Source organism: Ranitomeya imitator, chromosome 5 (assembly GCF_032444005.1).
Source record: "Ranitomeya imitator isolate aRanImi1 chromosome 5, aRanImi1.pri, whole genome shotgun sequence".
Taxonomy (NCBI): Eukaryota; Metazoa; Chordata; class Amphibia; order Anura; family Dendrobatidae; genus Ranitomeya; species Ranitomeya imitator.
Window position 1 is genome coordinate 659,689,700 of NC_091286.1, and position 21,758 is coordinate 659,711,457.

A 21,758-nucleotide genomic window follows, 5' to 3' on the forward strand; every position below is an offset into this window, starting at 1 on the left:
ATCATTTTTCTTTCCTCAAAAATGATGTTTTAGCAAGCAATTTTTTTTATTTTCTCAAGGGTAACAGGATAAATTGGACCCCAGTAATTGTTGCGCAGTTTGTCATGAGTTTGCTGGTACCCCATATGTGGGGGTAAACCACTGTTTGGGTGCACGTCGGGGCTCGGAAGTGAGGGACCACCATTTCACTTTTTGAATACAAGATTGGCTGGAATCAATGGTGGTGCCATGTTGCGTTTGGAGACCCCCTGATGTGCCTAAACAGTGGAAACCCCTCAATTCTAACTCCAACACACCCCTAACCCTTATCCCAACTGTAGCCGTAACCCTAATCACAACCCTAACCGCAACACACCCCTAACCACAACCCTAACCCCAACACACCCCTAACCCTAACCACAACCCTAATTCCAACCCAACCCTAAGGCTATGTGCCCACGTTGCGGATTCGTGTGAAATTTTTCCGCACCATTTTTGAAAAATCCGCGGGTAAAAGGCACTGCGTTTTACCTGCGGATTTACCGAGGATTTCCAGTGTTTTTTGTGCAGATTTCACCTGCGGATTCCTTTTGAGGAACAGGTGTAAAACGCTGCGGAATCCGCACAAAGAATTGACATGCTGCGGAAAATACAACGCGTTTCCGCGTGGTATTTTCCGCACCATGGGCACAGCGGATTTGGTTTTCCATATGTTTACATGGTACTGTAAACCTGATGGAACACTGCTGCGGATCCGCAGCCAAATCCGCACCGTGTGCACATAGCCTAATTCTAAAGGTATGTGCACACGCTGCGGAAAACGCTGCGGATCCGCAGCAGTTTCCCATGAGTTTACAGTTCAATGTAAACCTATGGGAAACAAAAATCGCTGTACACATGCTGCAGAAAAACTGCACGGAAACGCAGCGGTTTACATTCCGCAGCATGTCACTTCTTTCTGCGGATTCCGCAGCGGTTTTACAACTGCTCCAATAGAAAATCGCAGTTGTAAAACCGCAGTGAAATGCGCAGAAAAACCACGGTAAATCCGCGATAAATCCACAGCGGTTTAGCACTGCGGATTTATCAAATCCGCTGCGGAAAAATCCGCAGAGGACCAGAATACATGTGCACATACCGTACCCTAACCCTAATTCTAACTCCAACCTTAGTGGAAAAAAAAAATTCTTTATTTTATTATTGTCCCTACCTATGGGGGTGACAAAGGGGGGGGGGTCATTTACTGTTTTTTTTATTTTGATCACTGTGATAAAACCTATCACAGTGATCAAAATTCACATTGGAACGAATCTGCCGTCCGGCAGATTCGGCGGGCGCACTGAGCATGCGCCCGCCATTTTGGAAGATGGCGGCGCCCAGGAAAGAAGACGGACGGACCCCGGGAGGCTAGGTAAGTATGAGGGGGAAGGAGATCAGGGCACGGGGAGGGGGGGGGAGGGAGGGCTGGGCGTCGGAGCACGGGGGGGGGTGGATCGGAACACGGGGGGGTGGATCGGAGTGCAGGGGGGTGGGATTGGAGCACGGGAGGTGGGATTGGAGCACGGGGGGAGCGGACAGGAGGACGGTTGAGCGGAGCACAGGACGGAGGGGAGCGGACCACAGATCGGAGGGCTGGGGACGCGAATCAGTGTTTCCAGCCATGGCCGATGATATTGCAGCATCGGCCATGGCTGGATTGTAATATTTCACCAGTTTTTTAGGTAAAATATTACAAATCGCTCTGATTGGCAGTTTCACTTTCAACAGCCAATCAGAGCGATCGTAGCCACGGGGGGTGAAGCCCTGGGCTAACGTACAACTCCTCCTGTCCCTGCAGGCCGGGTGAAATTACAGTTAACCCTTTCACCCGGCCTGCAGGAGCCCATTCCGGCCCTGACGCATACGCTGCGTCACAGGTCGGAATGGCACAGGTTTTCATGACGCATACGGTGCGTCAAAGGTCGGGAAGGGGTTAACTGCATGAAGTGTATGAGAACATGATGCGAGGAACCTGATTATGGTTTTTAAGTTTTTTGAATGGGCCACACAGGGATAGTTAGGTTACTGCGTTGAGGCGGTAGGCCAGTCTGAACAAATGCGTTTTTAGGGCACGCTTAAAATGGTGGGGATTGGGGATTAATCTTATTAACCTGGGTAGTGCATTCCAAAGAATTGGCGCAGCACGTGAAAAGTCTTGGAGATGGGAGTGGGATATTCTAATTATTGAGGATGGTAACCTCAGGTCATTAGCAGAGCGGAGGGCACGGGTAGGGTGTGACCAGGGAGGAGATGTAGGGTGGTGCTGAACCATGGAGAGCTTTGTGGGTGAGGGTAATACGTTTGTACTGGATTCTGGTGTGGATGGGTAACCAGTGTAATGACTGGCACAAGGTGGAGGCATCGGTGTAACGGTTGGTGAGGATTATGATCCTGGCTGCAGCATTCAGGACAGATTGGAGCTGGGAGCGTTTGGAAAGAGGGATCCCGATTAGTAGAGAGTTACAATAGTCCAGACGAGAATAAGTGAAACAGTAAGAGTTTTTGCAGAGTCGAAAGTAAGAAAAGAGCGAATTCTAGAAATGTTTTTGAGATGCAGATAAGAAGAGCGAGCCAGTGATCGGATGTAGGGGGTGAATGAAAGGTCAGAATCAAGGATGACCCCAAGGCAGTGGGCATGTTGCTTGGGAGTAATGGTGGAACCGCACACGGAGATGGCAATGTCAGGCAAAGGTAGGTTAGTAGAAGGAGAAAAAACGAGTTCAGTTTTTGACAGGTTCAGTTTCAGATAGAGGGAGGACATGATTTTGGAGACAGCAGTGAGACAATCACTGGTGTTTTGCAATAATGCAGGCATGATGTCAGGAGTAGAGGTGTATAATTGGGTGTCATCAGCATAGAGATTTTACTGGAAACCAAATCTACTAATTGTTTGTCCAATAAGGGCAGTATACAAAGAGAAGAGGAGGGGGCCTAGGACTGATCCTTGAGGAACCCCTACAGTAGGGGGAAGGTGAGAGGAGGAGGAACCAGCAAAAGATACAGTGAAGGATCGGTCAGAGAGATAGGAGGAGAACCAGGAGAGAACGGTGTCCTTGAGGCCAATGGAGTGGAGCATAGTGAGGAGGAGCTGATGATCCACAGTGTCGAATGCTGCGGAGAGATCCAAGAGAATTAGAATGGAGTAGTGACCATTAGATTTAGCTGTTAGTAGGTCATTAGAGACTTTAGTGAGGGCAGTTTCAGTGGAGAGTAAAGAGCGGAAACCAGATTGAAGAGGGTCGAGAAGAGAGTTATCTGAGGTATAGCGGATAAGGCAGGAGTGGACCAGGTGTTCGAGGAGTTTGGAGATGAAGGGAAGATTAGAGACAGGTCTATAATTAGTGCACAGTTTTAGTCGAGGGATGGTTTTTTAAGTAATGGATTTATGATGGCATGCTGAAATGACAAGGGAAAGATACTGGAAGAGAGAGAGAGGTTGAATATTTTTGTTAGGTTTGCATATTGGGTATATACGCAACCAAGTGACTCCTCGTGAGTACATGAGCACATCCACATCCACTAAACGAAAGGGGATCTAATTTTGGATGTCCTTTATCGTATGGACCTCATGCCCTCTGTCCACATCATCTGATGTCAGATAAGTTTATTATCTTTATTCACACTTCCATCCCACTCCTGATGAACCTCAAGAGAGGAGAAAGGCGTTGAGTGTAATGTGTGTTTTTCTTTTGGTCAGTGAACACAGGACCGTTGTTGCGGCTGTCACAGACTGCTGAATATTGTTTTCCTGGCATACGCTGAACCCTCTGTTATTGAATCATCTTATTACTGTGCAATTGCCCCTGAGAGGAGGATATGATCATCTGCATATCAGGCACTAAGCACTTTATTTGACCAAGGGGATTATTGTAACTACTACAGCTTACGTGAATTAGAGCGCTGTTTACCATCTTTGTAGTACTAATACATTCATCTTTATTATTGTGCAATTGTCCCTCAAAGGAGTATATGATTATCTTCATACAAGGCACTAATGCGCTCTATTAGGGGACGATAGTAACTACTAGAGCTAAAGTGAATTATAGCGGTTTATCATCTTTGTGGCGCTTATTCATTAACCCATTGACTATTTGATAGATCTACTTTTATTCACTTAACACTGCACTGTGTATTTGATATATAATAATGTCAGGTGAGCTCTTTCCATCAGCAAACACAGGATTGTCTGATTACTGCCATTAATTGTCCATCATGGTTCTACTGGCATATGCTTCTTACAAGTTACTCTACTAATATACCGAGTGTATCTACCCTCTATCTACCTGTAAGGCACGAAGCACTAATACAGGAAATTTAGGGCTTTATATTGTTTCTTGTTAGTCGGAGGCTAGTACAAGGCTGTCTATCCTCTATCTCAGCCCTGTCCATGTCAGTGACTTTTGTTGCTGTCACATGTCAATCACCAATTCTGTATGGACTAAAGTGTATTATGTATGCGAGTATTCTATATCTTGGTGGTTGCATGTGATCGGGTAGAATATCTCCATAGACCATTCATCTGTTATTCACTTTAAGTTTATGGTGCTATCCAGAAGCCAACCACTTGTGGCAATCACTATGCCTCCTTCATCTCCGGCACAAAGCACTTTATTTATTACCTTCTCCTTTCTATCATGCCAATGTTCATCTATTTAGAGATAGAAGGATTAGCCATCGAGTAGCGGGGTAGCCACTCTCGCCTCATGTAGGGCGTCAACCCCCGTTTTTCAGAAAGTTTAAGATTAGGGGTAAGTTTATCATAAACATGTCCACATAGACAATCTGTCCACAATAGACAAATGACTGGACCTCTGTTATTCAGATACATTATATACTAAATCACTTACATTTTAATTCTGTCTGCCATCTTTTCTTTCCCCTGCTGCACAACACGGCCGATAGGGCCGGCAGGGTAAGCCGTAGACGAGCAGGGGCGTCCTTCCACAGGATTTAGGGATAAGCACCTCCCGAGTTCTTTATTGCCTTTTGACACTTTGGTGGTGGTATTTGTATTAGTCACGTTATTGGATAATTTAATTCTAAACATTAACGGTTATATTTTAACATAGAACATTGGAGTGTTTTTGTTTCGGTGATTATCAAATTGATATAGATACTCTTCTACCTACCTTTTCTGTGAATTTCTACAGGTGGCCCTAGAGCTCTAGTCCTCTTCCTCGCTGAAGTGACAATTTACATATTTCCCAGAGGAGCATTGCAGCTTAAAAGTCTCCTCACCTCGGCATGTCAGGCTTGACATGTCACTGTCCGCAAGGAGAAACGTTACCCCTTGGATCCTTGTGGAGAGTGACATGTCAATGGCTGCTTCCAATAGGTGGCGCTAGAGTTCAGGTCCTCTTCCTTCTGAAGAGAAAATTTGCATATTTATTAACCCTGCAGATTAACGCCAAATCTGCAAGTTAATAGCTTTTTTTCGTGAGACCGGATCCCTTAAACGGCATGGCTGTTGAAGCCAAGGTTCTAAGATCTAATAGTATCTACCATGCTGAAGAAAGGGTGGGAAAGCTCTAGGCTGCCAAGTTCTACCACTGTACAGACATTCCTCCATTCTTAGGATTCTTTGCTATCTTTCAGTCTCGTATGAAATCAGGCCTCAGCCTAGCCTCCTTGAAGGCTCAGGCTTCTGCCCTCTCCGTCCTCTTTCAGTGTGTGCTGGCTTGTCACAAGCATGTAAAGTGTTACTATCCCGCCTGGAAGATGCATGGAGAAAATGAACTTTACTCTTGCCGGTAGCATAGGGGTGGCGCAGGTTCAGTCACTGTCTGACACTGGCTCTGCATTGGGGGTCGGCTGCCAGTCAGGGTTTGGGCGCAGTTACAGCCAGTGCTAGCGCCGCATCTGTGACTTAAACCAAATGCTGCCAAGGAGAATAAAGCTCCTTTTCTACCCACAGCGTTCGGCTACGTTCAGGTTAGTAGCGCTACTGACCTGCAGATTAATCACATATATGAGGGATGATAAAGGGAACCTGTCACCAGAAAAAAAGTTAATACACAGCCAAGGTGTAGGAGTGAAAAATGGTTGGGGTGCAGAGGGAAAGGGCGCTTAGCATCTGTAACCAACTGGATGAGATTGAAGTAATCAGCAATGCCAGTCCAAAACTATACGGATCGCCAGATCACCCTCCGCCTTGACTTGTTTGAGAGCATGGGGAAGAGGACGAAGAAGATAGAGTAAACGCTACCAAGGAGTGACCAGAGGCCATTACAAAGGCCCTCAGGTCCCAGGACCTGGCAACTTAGGTTGGAACCTCCTGATTGATACGAGAAACAAAAAGGTGTAGGAAAGCCGGGATCGACTGGGCTAATCTCTAGCACTGCAGGTCTAGATGCAACTGGCTATCTATATCTAGAGGACAAGACTTGGTGTTCACTTATCAAGTCAGCTGGGAAGCTGAGCAACCTGGTATTAGCGAGGAAAAAAGACCGTTTAATGGTGGACAGTCTACCAGAGCCTGAGAGATGTTGGGGCTGGTGAGTAACCAATGAATATGAAGCACATGGAGCTTGGTGAGAAATCTGAACTGCTGTCTGGAAGACACTATGGCATGGTTTAGCCAGCAGTGAGAGAAGGACTGAATTCTGAACTGGCAAACCTGTTGTGGTGGTCATTACCTCCTAATGAATTAATTAACTGTTTATTTGCCATTATACCTTTGTGCCCAGAAGAGACAGATTTTGGTTTTGAATCCCTTGGACGAGTTTTATGGAAGTAATAAAACTGCACACGTTTGAACCAAACCGCTTTGCCTGTGTGAATGCTACCTAATGCCCACCTGAGAGCATGAATCCCTACAATTGGTGTTTTGGATGCAGGCAGCAAGTCTTAAAGAGTATAGTTGATTGTAGTGTAAAGACTGAAAGTCTTGGGAAAAGGCAGCAACAGCATTGTAAACGCAGTCAGTCTGAAAGCATGGAGGAGCTTGTTAAAGCAACTGATCCAGGCCAAAATGCTGCTGCAGCAGCAGGCCTAGCAAGAAGCCAACAAATTCTTGATCCAGCAGTTGCACCGGCAGCAGATGACTCTCTTGGCAGAAACTGTCTAGGTAAGAGAGATGGTACCTCCCACAAGCCAAAGTGACCGTAACAGTGTGAGGCGAAGAGTACAAGATGACGTGCCAAAAATTACTCTGGAGGACAACATCAAGGCATTCCGACTTATTGCATGATATTGTTATGGAACGTTAACTTTCCGTTGTTCTAGGTCTTATGGGCTAGAGCTGTAGCAACCAGTACTGCAGTACGCCATCAGGAGTCGCCTATGATTAAAAAGTCACATGATGTAAATGCCATGGTGTAAGTCCTTTCAATGTACTGGCTAGAGCAGAAGTCCCCAACCTTTCTGACCTTGAGAGCCACTTCCAGCTATGAAAGAGAGTCGCGAGCCACATTCAGCTCTGAGAGAGGGTTTTGAGCCACACCCAGCTCCTTCCCAACTCACACTAGTGACACCAAGAGCCTCCATTACCGGTATAATAAGAGCCAAAGCTTTTCCACTGAAATCACACCATGGCAGTATGCCAAGCTCCAATGTTTCCTATCTGATCTCCATTCAGATCTGCTCTTCCATACAGGGCTACACACAAAAGTCACCATTTAGACATCTGCTCTTAATAGTTCTTTACACCTTTGCTAATGCACCAAGCTGGCAGGCACCCGGGAGCCACAAATCACGGACCATTTAATGGTGGGCAAGCTACCTGAGCACCTCAAGGTGTTTGGGCTGGTGAGTAACCAGTGAATCTGAAGCACACTGAGCATGGTGTGGAACCTGAATATGCTGGCATGGTTTAGCTAGCAGCGAGAGACTGAATTCTGAACGGGTGAGCCTGCTCTGGTAGGCATTACCTGCTGGTACATAAACTGTTTATTTGCTGTTATACCTTTGTGAAGAGACTGTTTTTCTGTGTCGAATCCCTTGTAGTTTTATGAAAGTAATGAAACTGAATGCGTTTGGACCAAACCGCAGTGTCAGTGTGAATGTTACCTAATGCCTAGCTGAATGTGTAAATCCCTACAAGGTCTATATCAGGGTACACCAGCAAAGACAGCTAGTTGAAGACTTGACAGGAGAGCTCACACTCCTGGATCCAGAGCTTCTCGGTGCAGTTTTCCACACTGGAATTGTGGGCCTCAGAGTGCTGGAACATGAAGAATCTTGCTGGTTTACCTCACTGTCGAGGAGTCCCTGGTTCATCTTTATGGTTCAAATAGGCCTCCACAGTCGAGTCGAGTCGAGTCGAGTCGTCTGTCCACACTCAAGTGGACAGTCATTGAGAAAAGAGAACAAGTGGGAGAGCCATAAAAAATACTCAATTCCAGAAGGTTGATCTTAAGGTTGAATTCTGCAGACAAGAAACCCTGAGTGGTGTGATGGTTGAACACCACTCCCCTAGCCAAGAGACTGAGGTCCGTCATCACCACCAGCCACTGGAGGAGAAGGAAGGATCTGCTGCAAAGTCGGGTGGACACTGTTAACCAACAAAGATCTCTGTGAACTTGAACATGTGATAATCTAAGGTGTTCACGGACTTGTTCCAGAGACAGAATGGAAAGTTATAGCTGGAATGAGCAGATATGAAATTGGGAGACAGATACGTCCTTGAAAAACTGAGATAATCCTACCCAGAACTCTCCAGCATGGTGAACAAGTTCTCTAGCCACAAATAAAACACGGACTCAAAGAAGGGAGTTGGTCAGGGAGAAGGAAGACCCAAAACGAGTGGGTGCCGAATGTCATGCGGAGAGATGCCAGGAGCTGTGATAGTGACAGACATGATTTCTGTCAGATAAGGAGAATTCCAAGGAATACAAGGTGATTTATAGACTGGACAGATTCTCCATAAGATCATCCAGATAAAAGAGGATTGCCACCCTTCTAGCATGGAGAACTGATATGAGGGCAGTGAGAACTTTGATGAAGACCCTCAGAGTTGTTTAAGGGGGAGTGTGACAAACTGGAAATGAAGAGAGCCAACAGCGAAGCAAAGGAATCATTGGTGGAAGTTAGCATTTGGAGTGTGAAGATACAAGTCACATATGTTTAATGAAGAGAGGAATTCTCCTGGCTCCATAACTGTAGATTACAGGTGTTGCATGCAAAATCTTTGGACTCGCGCAAATTAAGTTTCTTTAAATCCAGAATATGCCTGACAAAGATGTCCTTTTTGGGCACTGTGAACAGGTCAGAGCAGTATTCTTGGAACCATTCTGTGTCTAGAACTGCAACAATGCAACAACGTTTGGGTGCAGAAAGGCAAACCATCTCCTTTGACCCAGAAGTTTTCCACACGAGTCATCCAAACCTCTCTGAAAAAGTAAAGATGTCATTCCACCCAAGATGTTATGAGTGGGGAGTGGAAGAGATTCTTGAGGTGGGGGATTGGGAAGTGGAGGGGTCCATGGCCTTGGTGCGGGTGTTCAAGGAAGGCTTCGGCCTATATAAAAGCTGTCTGGAGTGGGAGGTGTTTCCTCTCCTTGACAAAAAGATAATTAAAGTCTTTATATTTGGCAAAAGAGAATTGTTGCTGGCAGTGTCAATGGAAGGAGACGGTATTCTGGGATTGAAAGGTGAAGCCATCCTTAACTTTGAAAGCGCCCCTTACCACCTGTATACTGTCAGAGGCAAGCTTTGTATCCTGCTTGTACACCAAAACAGAGTCAGAGGAGACCTCTCCCCAATCCACCTGGGCAGGGAAAGAAGCAGTTAATCTGCAGTGGCTTGGTCTGGGCAATGGTCTGAGGATGCCGAAGAACTTCTTTGGGAAGAGATCTTTCGGTCCCGATTGGGTGAGAGCACTGACGGGTGATCTGGCACAGCAAACACTTCCAAGGATTCAACCATTGACTAGGAGAAAGGCGACTTACGGCCTAGGTCAAATACTTGACTTATGCTGAAGAACACCTTTCTGAGGGAAATCCAAAGGATCCTGGATGGATGGTGGGGTTAAGGCACCCGGCACAGAGGGAGTCTGGCTCTGGAGAATACGAAGTGATGACTGAGAAGGAAACTCATGAAGGCTTGAGGTGAAAGCAGTCAAGGAGAATGAAATGGCCCCCAAAAAATGAATAAAATGAGGCCACTAAGAGTGACCCGCTATGAAAGAGGAACATGACAAAACAAGGAAGGGCAGGGGGAATTAGTCACCTTTTGGACATTTTTGCATTTCCTCAATACATAATGAATTAATTTACCCTAGACCTACCTAGACCATTATTAAACCAAATATTTATCCCTACACTTCCCAAGACCACTAAGTCTTAATTAGGCTGAAGATAACATTTTCTTCTTAATGTTATTCTAGTATGTTCAAGACTTTGTTATAAACATTCCCAGCACGGCCTAAAACAAAATCTTACCTGCAAATCTCCCTCTATACCACTGGCAGGTTCCCTGACAATGCCTTCTCCAATGGCAGGCACATCATCCAACCGCTGCAGTCAATCAGTGCACATCAGTTCACAGAAGTGAACAATGAGTTGGCGGCGACTGGTTGAAGTGGTCACATGATGTCCCGAAGAAAGTCAACAAAGGATTTGGATGGGGATTTGCAGGTGAGAATGTGTGGGTTTTGGTTTTTTTTTACTATGCTTGGGCAGTATCTGGGAGATGTCTTGGGACAAAACTATAATAAAAAACAAAACAGACAAACCTTCTGTGCAATCTTCAAATTTTTCGTCAATGTCCTCATCAGGTACAGTTATTATTTCCTCAAAGATTTCACGATGTGTTCTAACCTCTGCAAGAAGCAGAAATAATAAGTAAATGGGCTGTGTCAAATATTTAGATTACAGGAAAAAATATAATAAAGCAAACAACAATACGAAACTATGACAAAATCACATTAATGTGCAAAAGTAAAGTAGGGGGAGACGAATTGGCGCCCCAGCTCCACGTCAACTAAACCTGTCTGACACGGAAGGGAATCCCTCACCAAGCAAACACCCATAAAAGTGCTTTAGGGTATGTGCACATGATTTTGCTGCGGATCTGCAGCGTTTCCGCAGCTGCGGATCCGCAGCAGTTTCCCATGCATTTACAGTATCATGTAAAGCAATGGGAAATGAAATCCGCAGTGCACATGCTGCGGATAAAAACGCGCGGAAACGCAGCGGTTTATTTTCCGCAGCATGTCAATTCTTTCTGCGGATTCCGCTGTGGGTTTGCCCCTGCTCCAATAGAAATCTGCAGGTGAAAACCCGCAGAGGAAACCGCAAAAGAAACCGCGGTAAATCCGCAGTAAAAACCGCAGCGGTTTTTCACTGCGGATTTAGTAAATCCGCTGCGGAAAATTCCGCAATGGAATCCGCAGCGTGTGCACTTAACCTAAGTGTTTATCGGTTACAGAACCTAATGAATATCTCTTTACTCACGGAGTGTTGAATAAACAGTAATAGAGTGCTGGCTTAGATTTAGGTTTTTTACCTCCTGGATAGATATAGATTTTGCTGACCGGTTCCAAGAAAACGCATAGGTGTCTAGATTAGTTAGTGGAGTCTCTAGATACCATTGATATATACAGATCATATGACCTCATGCACTGTTTAAAGATGATCATAAAGAAGCACAGTGACTGCCACTGTTACCATAAAAATAGAGTCAAGAAATATTACCAGCCAAAATATATGCAGAATGTATGTTATAAATCGAGACACTTCAAGAGCGCTGAAACATGTATATAAGAGCTCACTGTAAATATCGAGCTGACATGGTCATGATAGGCAATCTAATAAACACCCCATTGAAAATAATTTTTCTTAAGTCTTGGCGGTAAATTAGTTGGTGCAACTTCTCTTTCTGGTGAAGAAACATCACATCCTGACGCGTTTCACCCCCCTACAGGTGAAGTCAGGGGATTAGAGGACAGGCGTCCCCTTGTCATTCAGACTGCATGCCATCATGTCTTGTGTGCGTCTGTGCGTACATACCAGTAGCGCTGTCCTATTTGAAGGGGTGCCGCCAAAAAAGACAGGAAGCATGGGAGGTTCGGTCGTACCATAACACCGTTCCAATGGAACGCACGCCGCACTGCAAGCGAGGGGCGGACCGCAAGCGTGTGACCGGAAGTGATGAAAAGCCGGCCACATGATTGCTGTAGTGGAGGTGTCCAAGTGGAGCGCAGGATAGGCGCCACCGAGCCTGGAGTACTGAATGTGACCGGAAGCGATGTCAGCCCGGTCACATCAGCACAATCACATAACAAGTAGTTGGCGGTTAGTGGAAAGCAGGATGCGCTCCACCACCAAAGCAAAAGATATAGAGCAAATGTTATGGTAAAAAAACCTTTATTTGTTAATGATAATATTAAGAGGGCGCTACCTCAATCTATATCAATATATACTAGCATGATGGATACACAAGACGCTGATATTCTAGTGCAGGTGTCCCCAACCTGTGGCTCGCGGTCCCATGAATTGTGGCTCTCGACTGTCTGCCAGCTTGGTGCATTAGCTCCATGTCTAGCAAACTGGTATATAGAAAACATCTCAAAATGGTGACTTTTGTGAGTACCCCTGCACAGTAGTGCAGATCTGGATGCCCAGTTACTGGTCTTAGGGGTTTAGAGATGTTTTAGTTATGGTACTACCTGTTAGAGGAGGTGCTCAAAGCTGGATGTGACAGTGTATTGATTGGACAGTGAGTCATTGATGGGAGAATACTGAATGGGGGTATTGTGGGAACCCCTGGATCTCAGTTTACTGCTTTGGAGTGATTTCTGTGCAAAAGTTTTGGTTATCATTATACCTGTAATGGGGGCTTTGGTTGACACTACTTCGAAGGGGGTGGGAGCTGGATGTGGCTCGCGACCCTCACTCAAGTCTGGATGTGGCTCTCAAGGTCAGAAAGGTTGGGGACCACTGTTCTAGTGTATAATGTTATAAACAGGCCATAGTGTTATGGCTCTCCGGCTCCTTATCAAAAAGGACAATAAATGGAACAAACATAGTAAATCCACCCAGAAATACGCAAACAAGATGTATTGGGAAGGTGTATGGGTATATAAGGTCCACATTGGGACTAGAGAAAAAGGTTATATGGCACTATCCCTTAGGGATAAATATGTCAATGCTAGTTTAACCATATAGTGGACAAATGAGCAAACACAAAATCATATGTAGCTGGCGAAGCCGAGTTGTTCATTGATCCCCCCTGGATTCATGGACTCAAGCAGAGAGACCCAACATGTCTCCCTCTGTAGGATCCTTCTGTCCCAATTACCCATTCTCAGGGACTGGGGTACATTTCAATCACACCAAAGGAGAACGATTTCAATTCTCCCTGATGAACACTGATCATATAAAAAACTAATGGCGTATCCCTTTTATGGCTCATATCGCAAATATGCTCCTGACTTTTAGGGGCCTCTTGTTGGCCCCACATAGTTTTTGAGGTACAAACATCTACAGCCCGTGCAGTTTTGCAGTTGGCAAAATCCTTGGTTTTGGAAGTCCTGCATATAACTGCACTGGTAAAAACTTTAGATACGTTGATGATTCAACAAAAACTGCCAGAGCCACACCGGTATGTGCCAACATCCCTACGATTGAGCCAAGTGCCCGTCTTTTTTGGTGGGCTATAGTGACTGTGGACAACGTGATCACACACAGACCTGCCTCTCCTAAAAGTGACCGATGGTTTAGATGTTATCTGATTAGAGATATCGGGGTCCGCCAAAAGAATATCCCAATGTTTGCGTAGTATGGACATGACCCTTTCATTCTGATTGTCAAAGGTGCCAATAAGGCGCATGACCTCATGAGGAGAATCCCTAGTCACCGGAGTCAGCAGGCCTGAGCGGTTACTACCCTATGCATGTGTGTAACCAGCATTGGTTGCCTCCCTGGATATCCTCTACTGGTAAACCTCTTTTTTAGGTTCACAAGTTTTTCAGCATTTTTTTCTGCAGGCAAAACATTTTTTCCTTTTTTTTGTGTGCGTTTTTGCTGGTGTTTGTTGGTGAATATTATATGTGAGCACATTAATTTTGAATGTGGCTGAAAGAAGGCATATCACAAAGGCCCATGGAGAATCCTCAGAGAGCGAGAAACGCACGTTGTAAGGACTCACAGGATGGCAGTCATATAAACCTACTGCAGTCTTTCATCACAAAACTGGATAACCCCTTCAAAGACTACAAGACCAATAAAGATTGTGCCCTGTGTTATGATACGGTGGTCTAGGAGCAACATGGAACGAGCTCTGAAGGAAGTGGTAACTGTACTGACCGCAGTCCCTAAGCTCAACACAACACTAGAAGTAGCCGTGGAATGCCAACTCTCCCTAGGCATCTCGTCACAGCCTAAGAGCTAACTACCCCTAAAGATAGAAGCAGGAAAGCCATCTTGCCTCAGAGAAAATCCCCAAAGGATAGATTAGCCCCCCACAAATAATGACTGTGAGTGGAGAGGGAAAAGACATACACAGAATGAAACCAGGATGAGCACAGGAGGCCAGTCTACCTAAATAGATAGGACAGGATGGAATACTGTGCGGTCAGTATAAAACACTACAAAAATCCACGCAGAGTTTACAAAAAATCTCCACACCTGACTAAAGGTGTGGAGGGCAAATCTGCCTCCCAGAGCTTCCAGCAAGACAGAATTAATTCACACTGATAAGCTGGACAAACACAGAAAGCACAGAACGGATAAGTCCACAATCTATGGACAGAAAAGGGCAAGCAAAAACTTAGCTTAGCTGAACTGGTCAGGATAACAGGGAACTCCAAAGAGATGTGAATCCAACCAGGAACCATTTACAAGTGGCACTGGCTGAAGATAGAGCCAGACTTAAATAGCCGAGCAGAAGAGACGATAAGTGGAGGCAGCTGATGACAGCTAACTCCAAGGAGCAGCCATACCACTAGAAACCACAAGAGGGAGCCCAAGAGCAGAACTCACAAAAGTGCCACTTACAACCACCGGAGGGAGCCCAAGAGCGGAATTCACAACAGCCCTGTGTATAAGAGAAAATAGGCTTGAAGATCTACAATAAGAGGAAATATACCAAGTCCTCACTAAAAAGCTTCAGCAAGTGTTCAGGGTTGTGGAGCGGCGCTGGAAGAAAACTCACTCGATAGATGACTTCACCGCAACTTTCACATTCAAGAGGACTACTGTACATCACAAGCCTCGTACAGTGGGGCAAAAAAGTATTTAGTCAGTCAGCAATAGTGCAAGTTCCACCACTTAAAAAGATGAGAGGCGTCTGTAATTTACATCATAGGTAGACCTCAACTATGGGAGACAAACTGAGAAAAAAAAATCCAGAAAATCACATTGTCTGTTTTTTTTAACATTTTATTTGCATATTATGGTGGAAAATAAGTATTTGGTCAGAAACAAACAATCAAGATTTCTGGCTCTCACAGACCTGTAACTTCTTCTTTAAGAGTCTCCTCTTTCCTCCACTCATTACCTGTAGTAATGGCACCTGTTTAAACTTGTTATCAGTATAAAAAGACACCTGTGCACACCCTCAAACAGTCTGACTCCAAACTCCACTATGGTGAAGACCAAAGAGCTGTCAAAGGACACCAGAAACAAAATTGTAGCCCTGCACCAGGCTGGGAAGACTGAATCTGCAATAGCCAACCAGCTTGGAGTGAAGAAATCAACAGTGGGAGCAATAATTAGAAAATGGAAGACATACAAGACCACTGATAATCTCCCTCGATCTGGGGCTCCACGCAAAATCCCAACCCGTGGGGTCAGAATGATCACAAGAACGGTGAGCAAAAATCCCAGAACCACGCGGGGGGACCTAGTGAATGAACTGCAGAGAGCTGGGACCAATGTAACAAGGCCTACCATAAGTAACACACTATGCCACCATGGACTCAGATCCTGCAGTGCCAGACGTGTCCCAATGCTTAAGCCAGTACATGTCCGGGCCCATCTGAAGTTTGCTAGAGAGCATTTGGATGATCCAGAGGAGTTTTGGGAGAATGTCCTATGGTCTGATGAAACCAAACTGGAACTGTTTGGTAGAAACACAACATGTCGTGTTTGGAGGAAAAAGAATACCGAGTTGCATCCATCAAACACCATACCTACTGTAAAGCATGGTGGTGGAAACATCATGCTTTGGGGCCATTTCTCTGCAAAGGGGCCAGGACGACTGATCCGGGTACATGAAAGAATGAATGGGGCCATGTATCGTGAGATTTTGAGTGCAAACCTCCTTCCATCAGCAAGGGCATTGAAGATGAAACGTGGCTGGGTCTTTCAACATGACAATGATCCAAAGCACACCGCCAGGGCAACGAAGGAGTGGCTTCGTAAGAAACATTTCAAGGTCCTGGAGTGGCCTAGCCAGTCTCCAGATCTCAACCCTATAGAAAACCTTTGGAGGGAGTTGAAAGTCCGTGTTGCCAAGCGAAAAGCCAAAAACATCACTGCTCTAGAGGAGATCTGCATGGAGGAATGGGCCAACATACCAACAACAGTGTGTGGCAACCTTGTGAAGACTTACAGAAAACGTTTGACCTCTGTCATTGCCAACAAAGTATATATTACAAAGTATTGAGATGAAATTTTGTTTCTGACCAAATACTTATTTTCCACCATAATATGCAAATAAAATGTTAAAAAAACAGACAATGTGATTTTCTGGATTTTTTTTCTCAGTTTGTCTCCCATAGTTGAGGTCTACCTATGATGTAAATTACAGACGCCTCTCATCTTTTTAAGTGGTGGAACTTGCACTATTGCTGACTGACTAAATACTTTTTTGCCCCACTGTATATGCTTTTTCCTACAACCCCAAACAGTTATTGAACAGTTTTAACTACCTCCTCTGCCCACTACTGCCCCCCTCTGACCTTCCTCATCTCTGCAGAAGCCTTTGCTGCACATTTCAAAAATAAGTCTTTACTGCTTAACCACCACAACCACTCCATATAAGAGGCCAATGTCCTTCAGCCAAAACCTTCCTCCCAGCTTCAGTGAAAGAGATTACTGTATATACTTGAGTATAAGCCAACCCAACTATAAGCCGAACCACTAATTTTGCCACAAAAAACTGGGAAACCTTAATGACTCGAGTATAAGCCTAGGGTGGGAAATGCAGCAGCTACTGGTAAATTTCAAAAAGTAAAAATAGATACCAATAAAAGTAAAAAATTAATTGAGACATCAGTAGTTTAAGTGTTTTTGAATATCCATATTGAATCAGGAGCCCCATATAATGCTCCATACAGTTCATGATGGGCCCATAAGATGCTCCATATTAAAATATGCCCCATATTATAAATAATAATAATAACAACAAATGTTGATTATGACCCCATAAGATGCTCCATAGACACATTTGCCCCGTATAATGCTCCACAAATGTGGATTATGGCCCCATAAGATGCCCCATACAGATATTTGCCCCATATAATGCTGCACATGGCCCCATAAGATGCTCCATATAGATATTTGCCCCATATAATGCTGCACATGGCCCAATAAGATGCTCCATACAGATATTTGCCTCATATAATGCTGCAAATGGCCCCATACAGATATTTGCCCCATATAATGCTGCACATGGCCCCATAAAAGATGCTCCATACAGATATTTGCCCCATATAATGCTGCACATGGCCCCATACAGATATTTGCCCCATATAATGCTGCACATGGCCCCATACAGATATTTGCCCCATATAATGTTGCACATGGCCCCATAAAAGATGCCCCATACAGATATTTGCCCCATATAACGCTGCACATGGCCCCATAAGATGCTCCATACAGATATTTGCCCCATATGCTGTTGCTACGATTAAAAAAATAAAAAATTACATACTCACCTCTCAGGCCCCCGACACTTGCTATATTCACCTGCTCTGCTTTCCACCCCTGAACACCGCTGTGTCTTCCCCGTCCTCTGCATTGACTGTTCAGGCAGAGGGCGGCGTGCACTAATCATGTCATCGCGCCCTCTGACCTGAGCGTCACTGCAGAGGATGCAGAAGACACAGCGGCGCCAACGGTGGAACGGGAAGCAGGTGAATATCGCGCACTGCGTTATACTCACCTGCTCCTGGCGCGGTCCCTGCACGTCTGTTCCCCGGCGCCGGAAGCTTCTTCCTGTAGTGGGCGGTCACATGGTACCGCTCATTACAGTAATGAATATGCAGCTCCACCCCTATGGGAGTGGAGTCGGGTCCATATTCATTACTGTAATGAGCTATACCATGTGACCACTCTCTATAGGAAGAAGCTACCGGCGCCGGGGAACCAGGGACGTGCAGGGACCGCGCCAGGAGCAAATGAGTATTATTACACAGCTCCGCTCCCCCTCCCCTGCCGCCCCCTGGGTATGACTCAAGTATAAGCCGAGAGGGTAACTTTCAGCCCCAAAAAGTGGGCTGAAAATCTCGGCTTATGCTCAAGTATATACGGTACTCATCTTCTCTCTAAATCACACCTCACCACTTGTGCACTTGACCCCCATCTCATCTCACCACCTCCCAACCACACTTATCCCAGTCCTAACCCATCTCTTTAACCTATCCTTAAAGTCTGGTACCTTTCCCTTCTGCTTTCAAACATGCCACCTATCCTGAAGACATTATCCCTTGACCCAACTTCTATTCACACCTATCCTGAAGACACTATCCCTTGATCCAACTTCTAAATCCAGCTATGGTCCCATTTCGCTGCTCCCGTTCACCTATAAACTCATCGAAAGGCATTGTCCATGCTGAACTTTCCGCCGACCTCTCAGCTAAATCACTCTTTGACAACCTACAATGCGGCTTCCATCCCCACCGAAAGTGCCGTAACCAAACCTGTTCTGTATCTTCACATACCTTTCTATAGGCAAATTTAGCATCTCCCACTCTCATATTACCTCCTAATCCTGCACGCTCTCTCTGTTGGTATCTCTCAAGGCTCTGTCCTGGGACCCCTACTCTTTTTAATCCATACTTTCGGCCTGGAGCACCTCAAAAGTTCCATGGCTTCCAGTACCATTTATATGCGGTCCAGAATCCCAGAGTGCCTATCAACCATATCTTCCTTCTTCATTTCTTGTTTCCTAAAACTCAATGTTGACAAAAATGAACTCATCATCTTTCCTCCATCACACCTATCTTCCCTACTCGATCTATCACAAGAAATAACACCACATCTTTCCTTGTACAGAAAGTCCATTGACTAGAATAACCCTTGACTCTGCCCTGTCTCTCAAACTGCACATTCAAGCTCTTCCCACCACCAACTCAAAAATATTCCCAGAATCCGTCCTTTCATCATCAATCTGCTAAAATGTTCGTCCATGCACCCATCATCTCCCGCATCAACTACTACAATTTCCTCCTCTGTGGCCTTCTTGCTAACACACGTGCTCCTTTCCGTCCTTAACTCAGCTGCCCAACGTATCCACCTCTCTCCTCACTACTCCTCTGCTTCTGCCCTCTGTAGATCCGTTCATTGGCTCCAATTCCCCGTCATATAAAGATCTGTCTCCACCGTACATCTTTGAACTAATCTTACAACATGTAATCTTAGGTCCTCCCAATACCTCCTTCTCACTCCATGCTTAAACATTCCTCAACTAATCACCTCCAAAACTTCTCCTGAGTATCCGCCATGCTCTGGAATTCTGTGCTTCAACATGTCCGATTATCTGCCACACTCTGAATTTTCAGAAGGAACTTGAAAATGCACCTCTTCAAGAAAGAGACAATAATAGTGATGGTGAGGTGTCTGCAATAACCCACCTCACCATCACTGGAGCTGCTGCAACCCCCAGCCTAATGTTTTCTTCCCCATTTCCCTCTAGATCAGGGGTCTCAAACACACAGCCCGCAGGCACTGTAGACACCATGATCATCGCGACATGATCTAGGGGCCGCCGACATTAGCCTTGTAATTCAGTTGAATGTTTGTCCATGGACACACATTCAACTGAAATGTATTGACAGAGACCAGCTCTCTGCACGGCAATACCAATGCCAGTCGCCAGCCAACCAGATGCTAGTAGCCGACATTGGCATACCGGCTTATGACGTCACTGCCAGGCGTCGATGTCACCTGCTGGCCTCTGATTGACCGGCAGCTGATATTGTTATTGCTGTGCAGAGAGCCGCGATCGTCAAGAGGTCTACAGTGCCTGCGGGCCGCATGTGCAGAAAGGACACCGAGGAAATGGAGGACAGGAGAGAAGAATGTTTTTTTATGTGTATAGGAACCAGAATGAGAGATTACCATAAGAAGGGGACCAGGAAAGGGTCTTACTATAAGGGGACCAGGATGGACGGGGCCTTACTATAAGATGAGAACTAGGATGGTAGATCACTATAACATGAGGACCAGGATGAGGCATTACTATAAGAGCAGGATCAGTGACCTGTCATAAGCCAATACAGATGCATATGTAAGCAGAGCACCACATAAAGCCCCGCTCACAGGCCGCTGCAAAGCATGAGAATCTCATTAATTGAAAAACTGCAAATACAGATTAAACAACAACCACAAGATGGATTTCATCAACCCAGGTATCATTTTAATCAGTATAACGGCACCGACCTGACACTGTCTGTAGTTTACTGAGCACAATCCTGCTGACAGGTTTGCTTTAAGGTCAAAATTGGCTTGGTCACTAAGGGGTTAAAGCAAAACAACAGACTTGGAAGCAATAGAAACAAGCTGCGAGAACACCGATGTTCTCATGGTTGGTGGGTGTGCATCTTACATAAAGTACCTTCCTTTGCAGCATCATCTGAAATTGCTCCTTTATTCGTTAGACCCAACTTCTCATTGAAGTAAATAATCAGACTCTCGACAGACTCAGGAGTGCCCTGGAACGGTTCTAAAAGAAGCACAGGAAAATGGAGGATGGTTACTGGGCAATATAAAAGAAACAAGGTCAAACTCCTGTATATGTCATGCAGTTTGTTTCTTCCCAATAATCTGAAGTGAACCATGGGCAGGAAATCCGGACAGGCTGTAATGGTACAGAGATATATTTTATTCTGAAAACAACAACAAAGAACTTGAAAAATGAGTAAGGCACAGGAAGAAGTGTCTGCTAAGCCACTCGCTCTGATTTCTCCTTACCCTGCCCAGGTCCTTCTGACTTATCCCTAACAAGTTACCTCTGATATCTCCCTGCCAAGCTCCCTTTGACTTATCCCTACCTACCTGCCCCCGACTTCATGCTGCCAAGGTCTCTCCAACTTCTCCCTGTCGAGTTACTTCTGAAATTTCCCTAGCTGCCAAGATCCCTCTGATTTCGCCCATCTCCCTCCGACTTCATGCTGCAAAGCTCCCTCCAACTTCTCCCTACCAAGTTACCTCTGACATCTCCCTGTCCAGCTCCCTGACTTCACCCCACCTGCTCAGGTCTCTCGGATTTCTCCCTGCCAACTTTTCCCTGCCGAGTTACTTGTGACATCTCCCTGTCCAGCTCCCTCTGACTTCTCCCTACCTGCTCACGTCTCTCGGATTTCTCCCTGCCAAACTCCCTCCAACTTTTCCCTGCCGAGTTATCTCTGACATCTCCTTGCCCAGCTCCCTCTGACTTCTCCCTACCTGCTCACGTCTCTCGGATTTCTCCCTGCCAAACTCCTTCCAACTTTTCCCTGCCGAGTTACCTGTGACATCTCCTTGCCCAGCTCCCTCTGACTTCTCCCTACCTGCTCACGTCTCTCGGATTTCTCCCTGCCAAACTCCTTCCAACTTTTCCCTGCCGAGTTACCTGTGACATTTCCTTGCCCAGCT

The 21,758-nt window shown here is 45.5% G+C and overlaps 1 protein-coding gene across 1 annotated transcript in view; it reads right to left on the bottom strand.

Annotated features, from left to right (window-relative positions):
* LOC138637931 (uncharacterized) overlaps positions 1-21,195 on the bottom strand; it is a 56,521-nt gene extending 35,326 nt beyond the window's left edge. Inside the window, exons 1-3 of the mRNA XM_069726849.1 lie at positions 21,180-21,195; positions 20,740-20,847; positions 10,691-10,777 (exon numbers count right to left, since the gene is read on the bottom strand). Coding sequence (XP_069582950.1) covers positions 10,691-10,777; positions 20,740-20,847; positions 21,180-21,195 — 211 coding nt within the window. The remainder of the gene's footprint in view (positions 1-10,690; positions 10,778-20,739; positions 20,848-21,179) is intronic.
* Between the last annotated feature and the right edge of the window lie 563 nt (positions 21,196-21,758).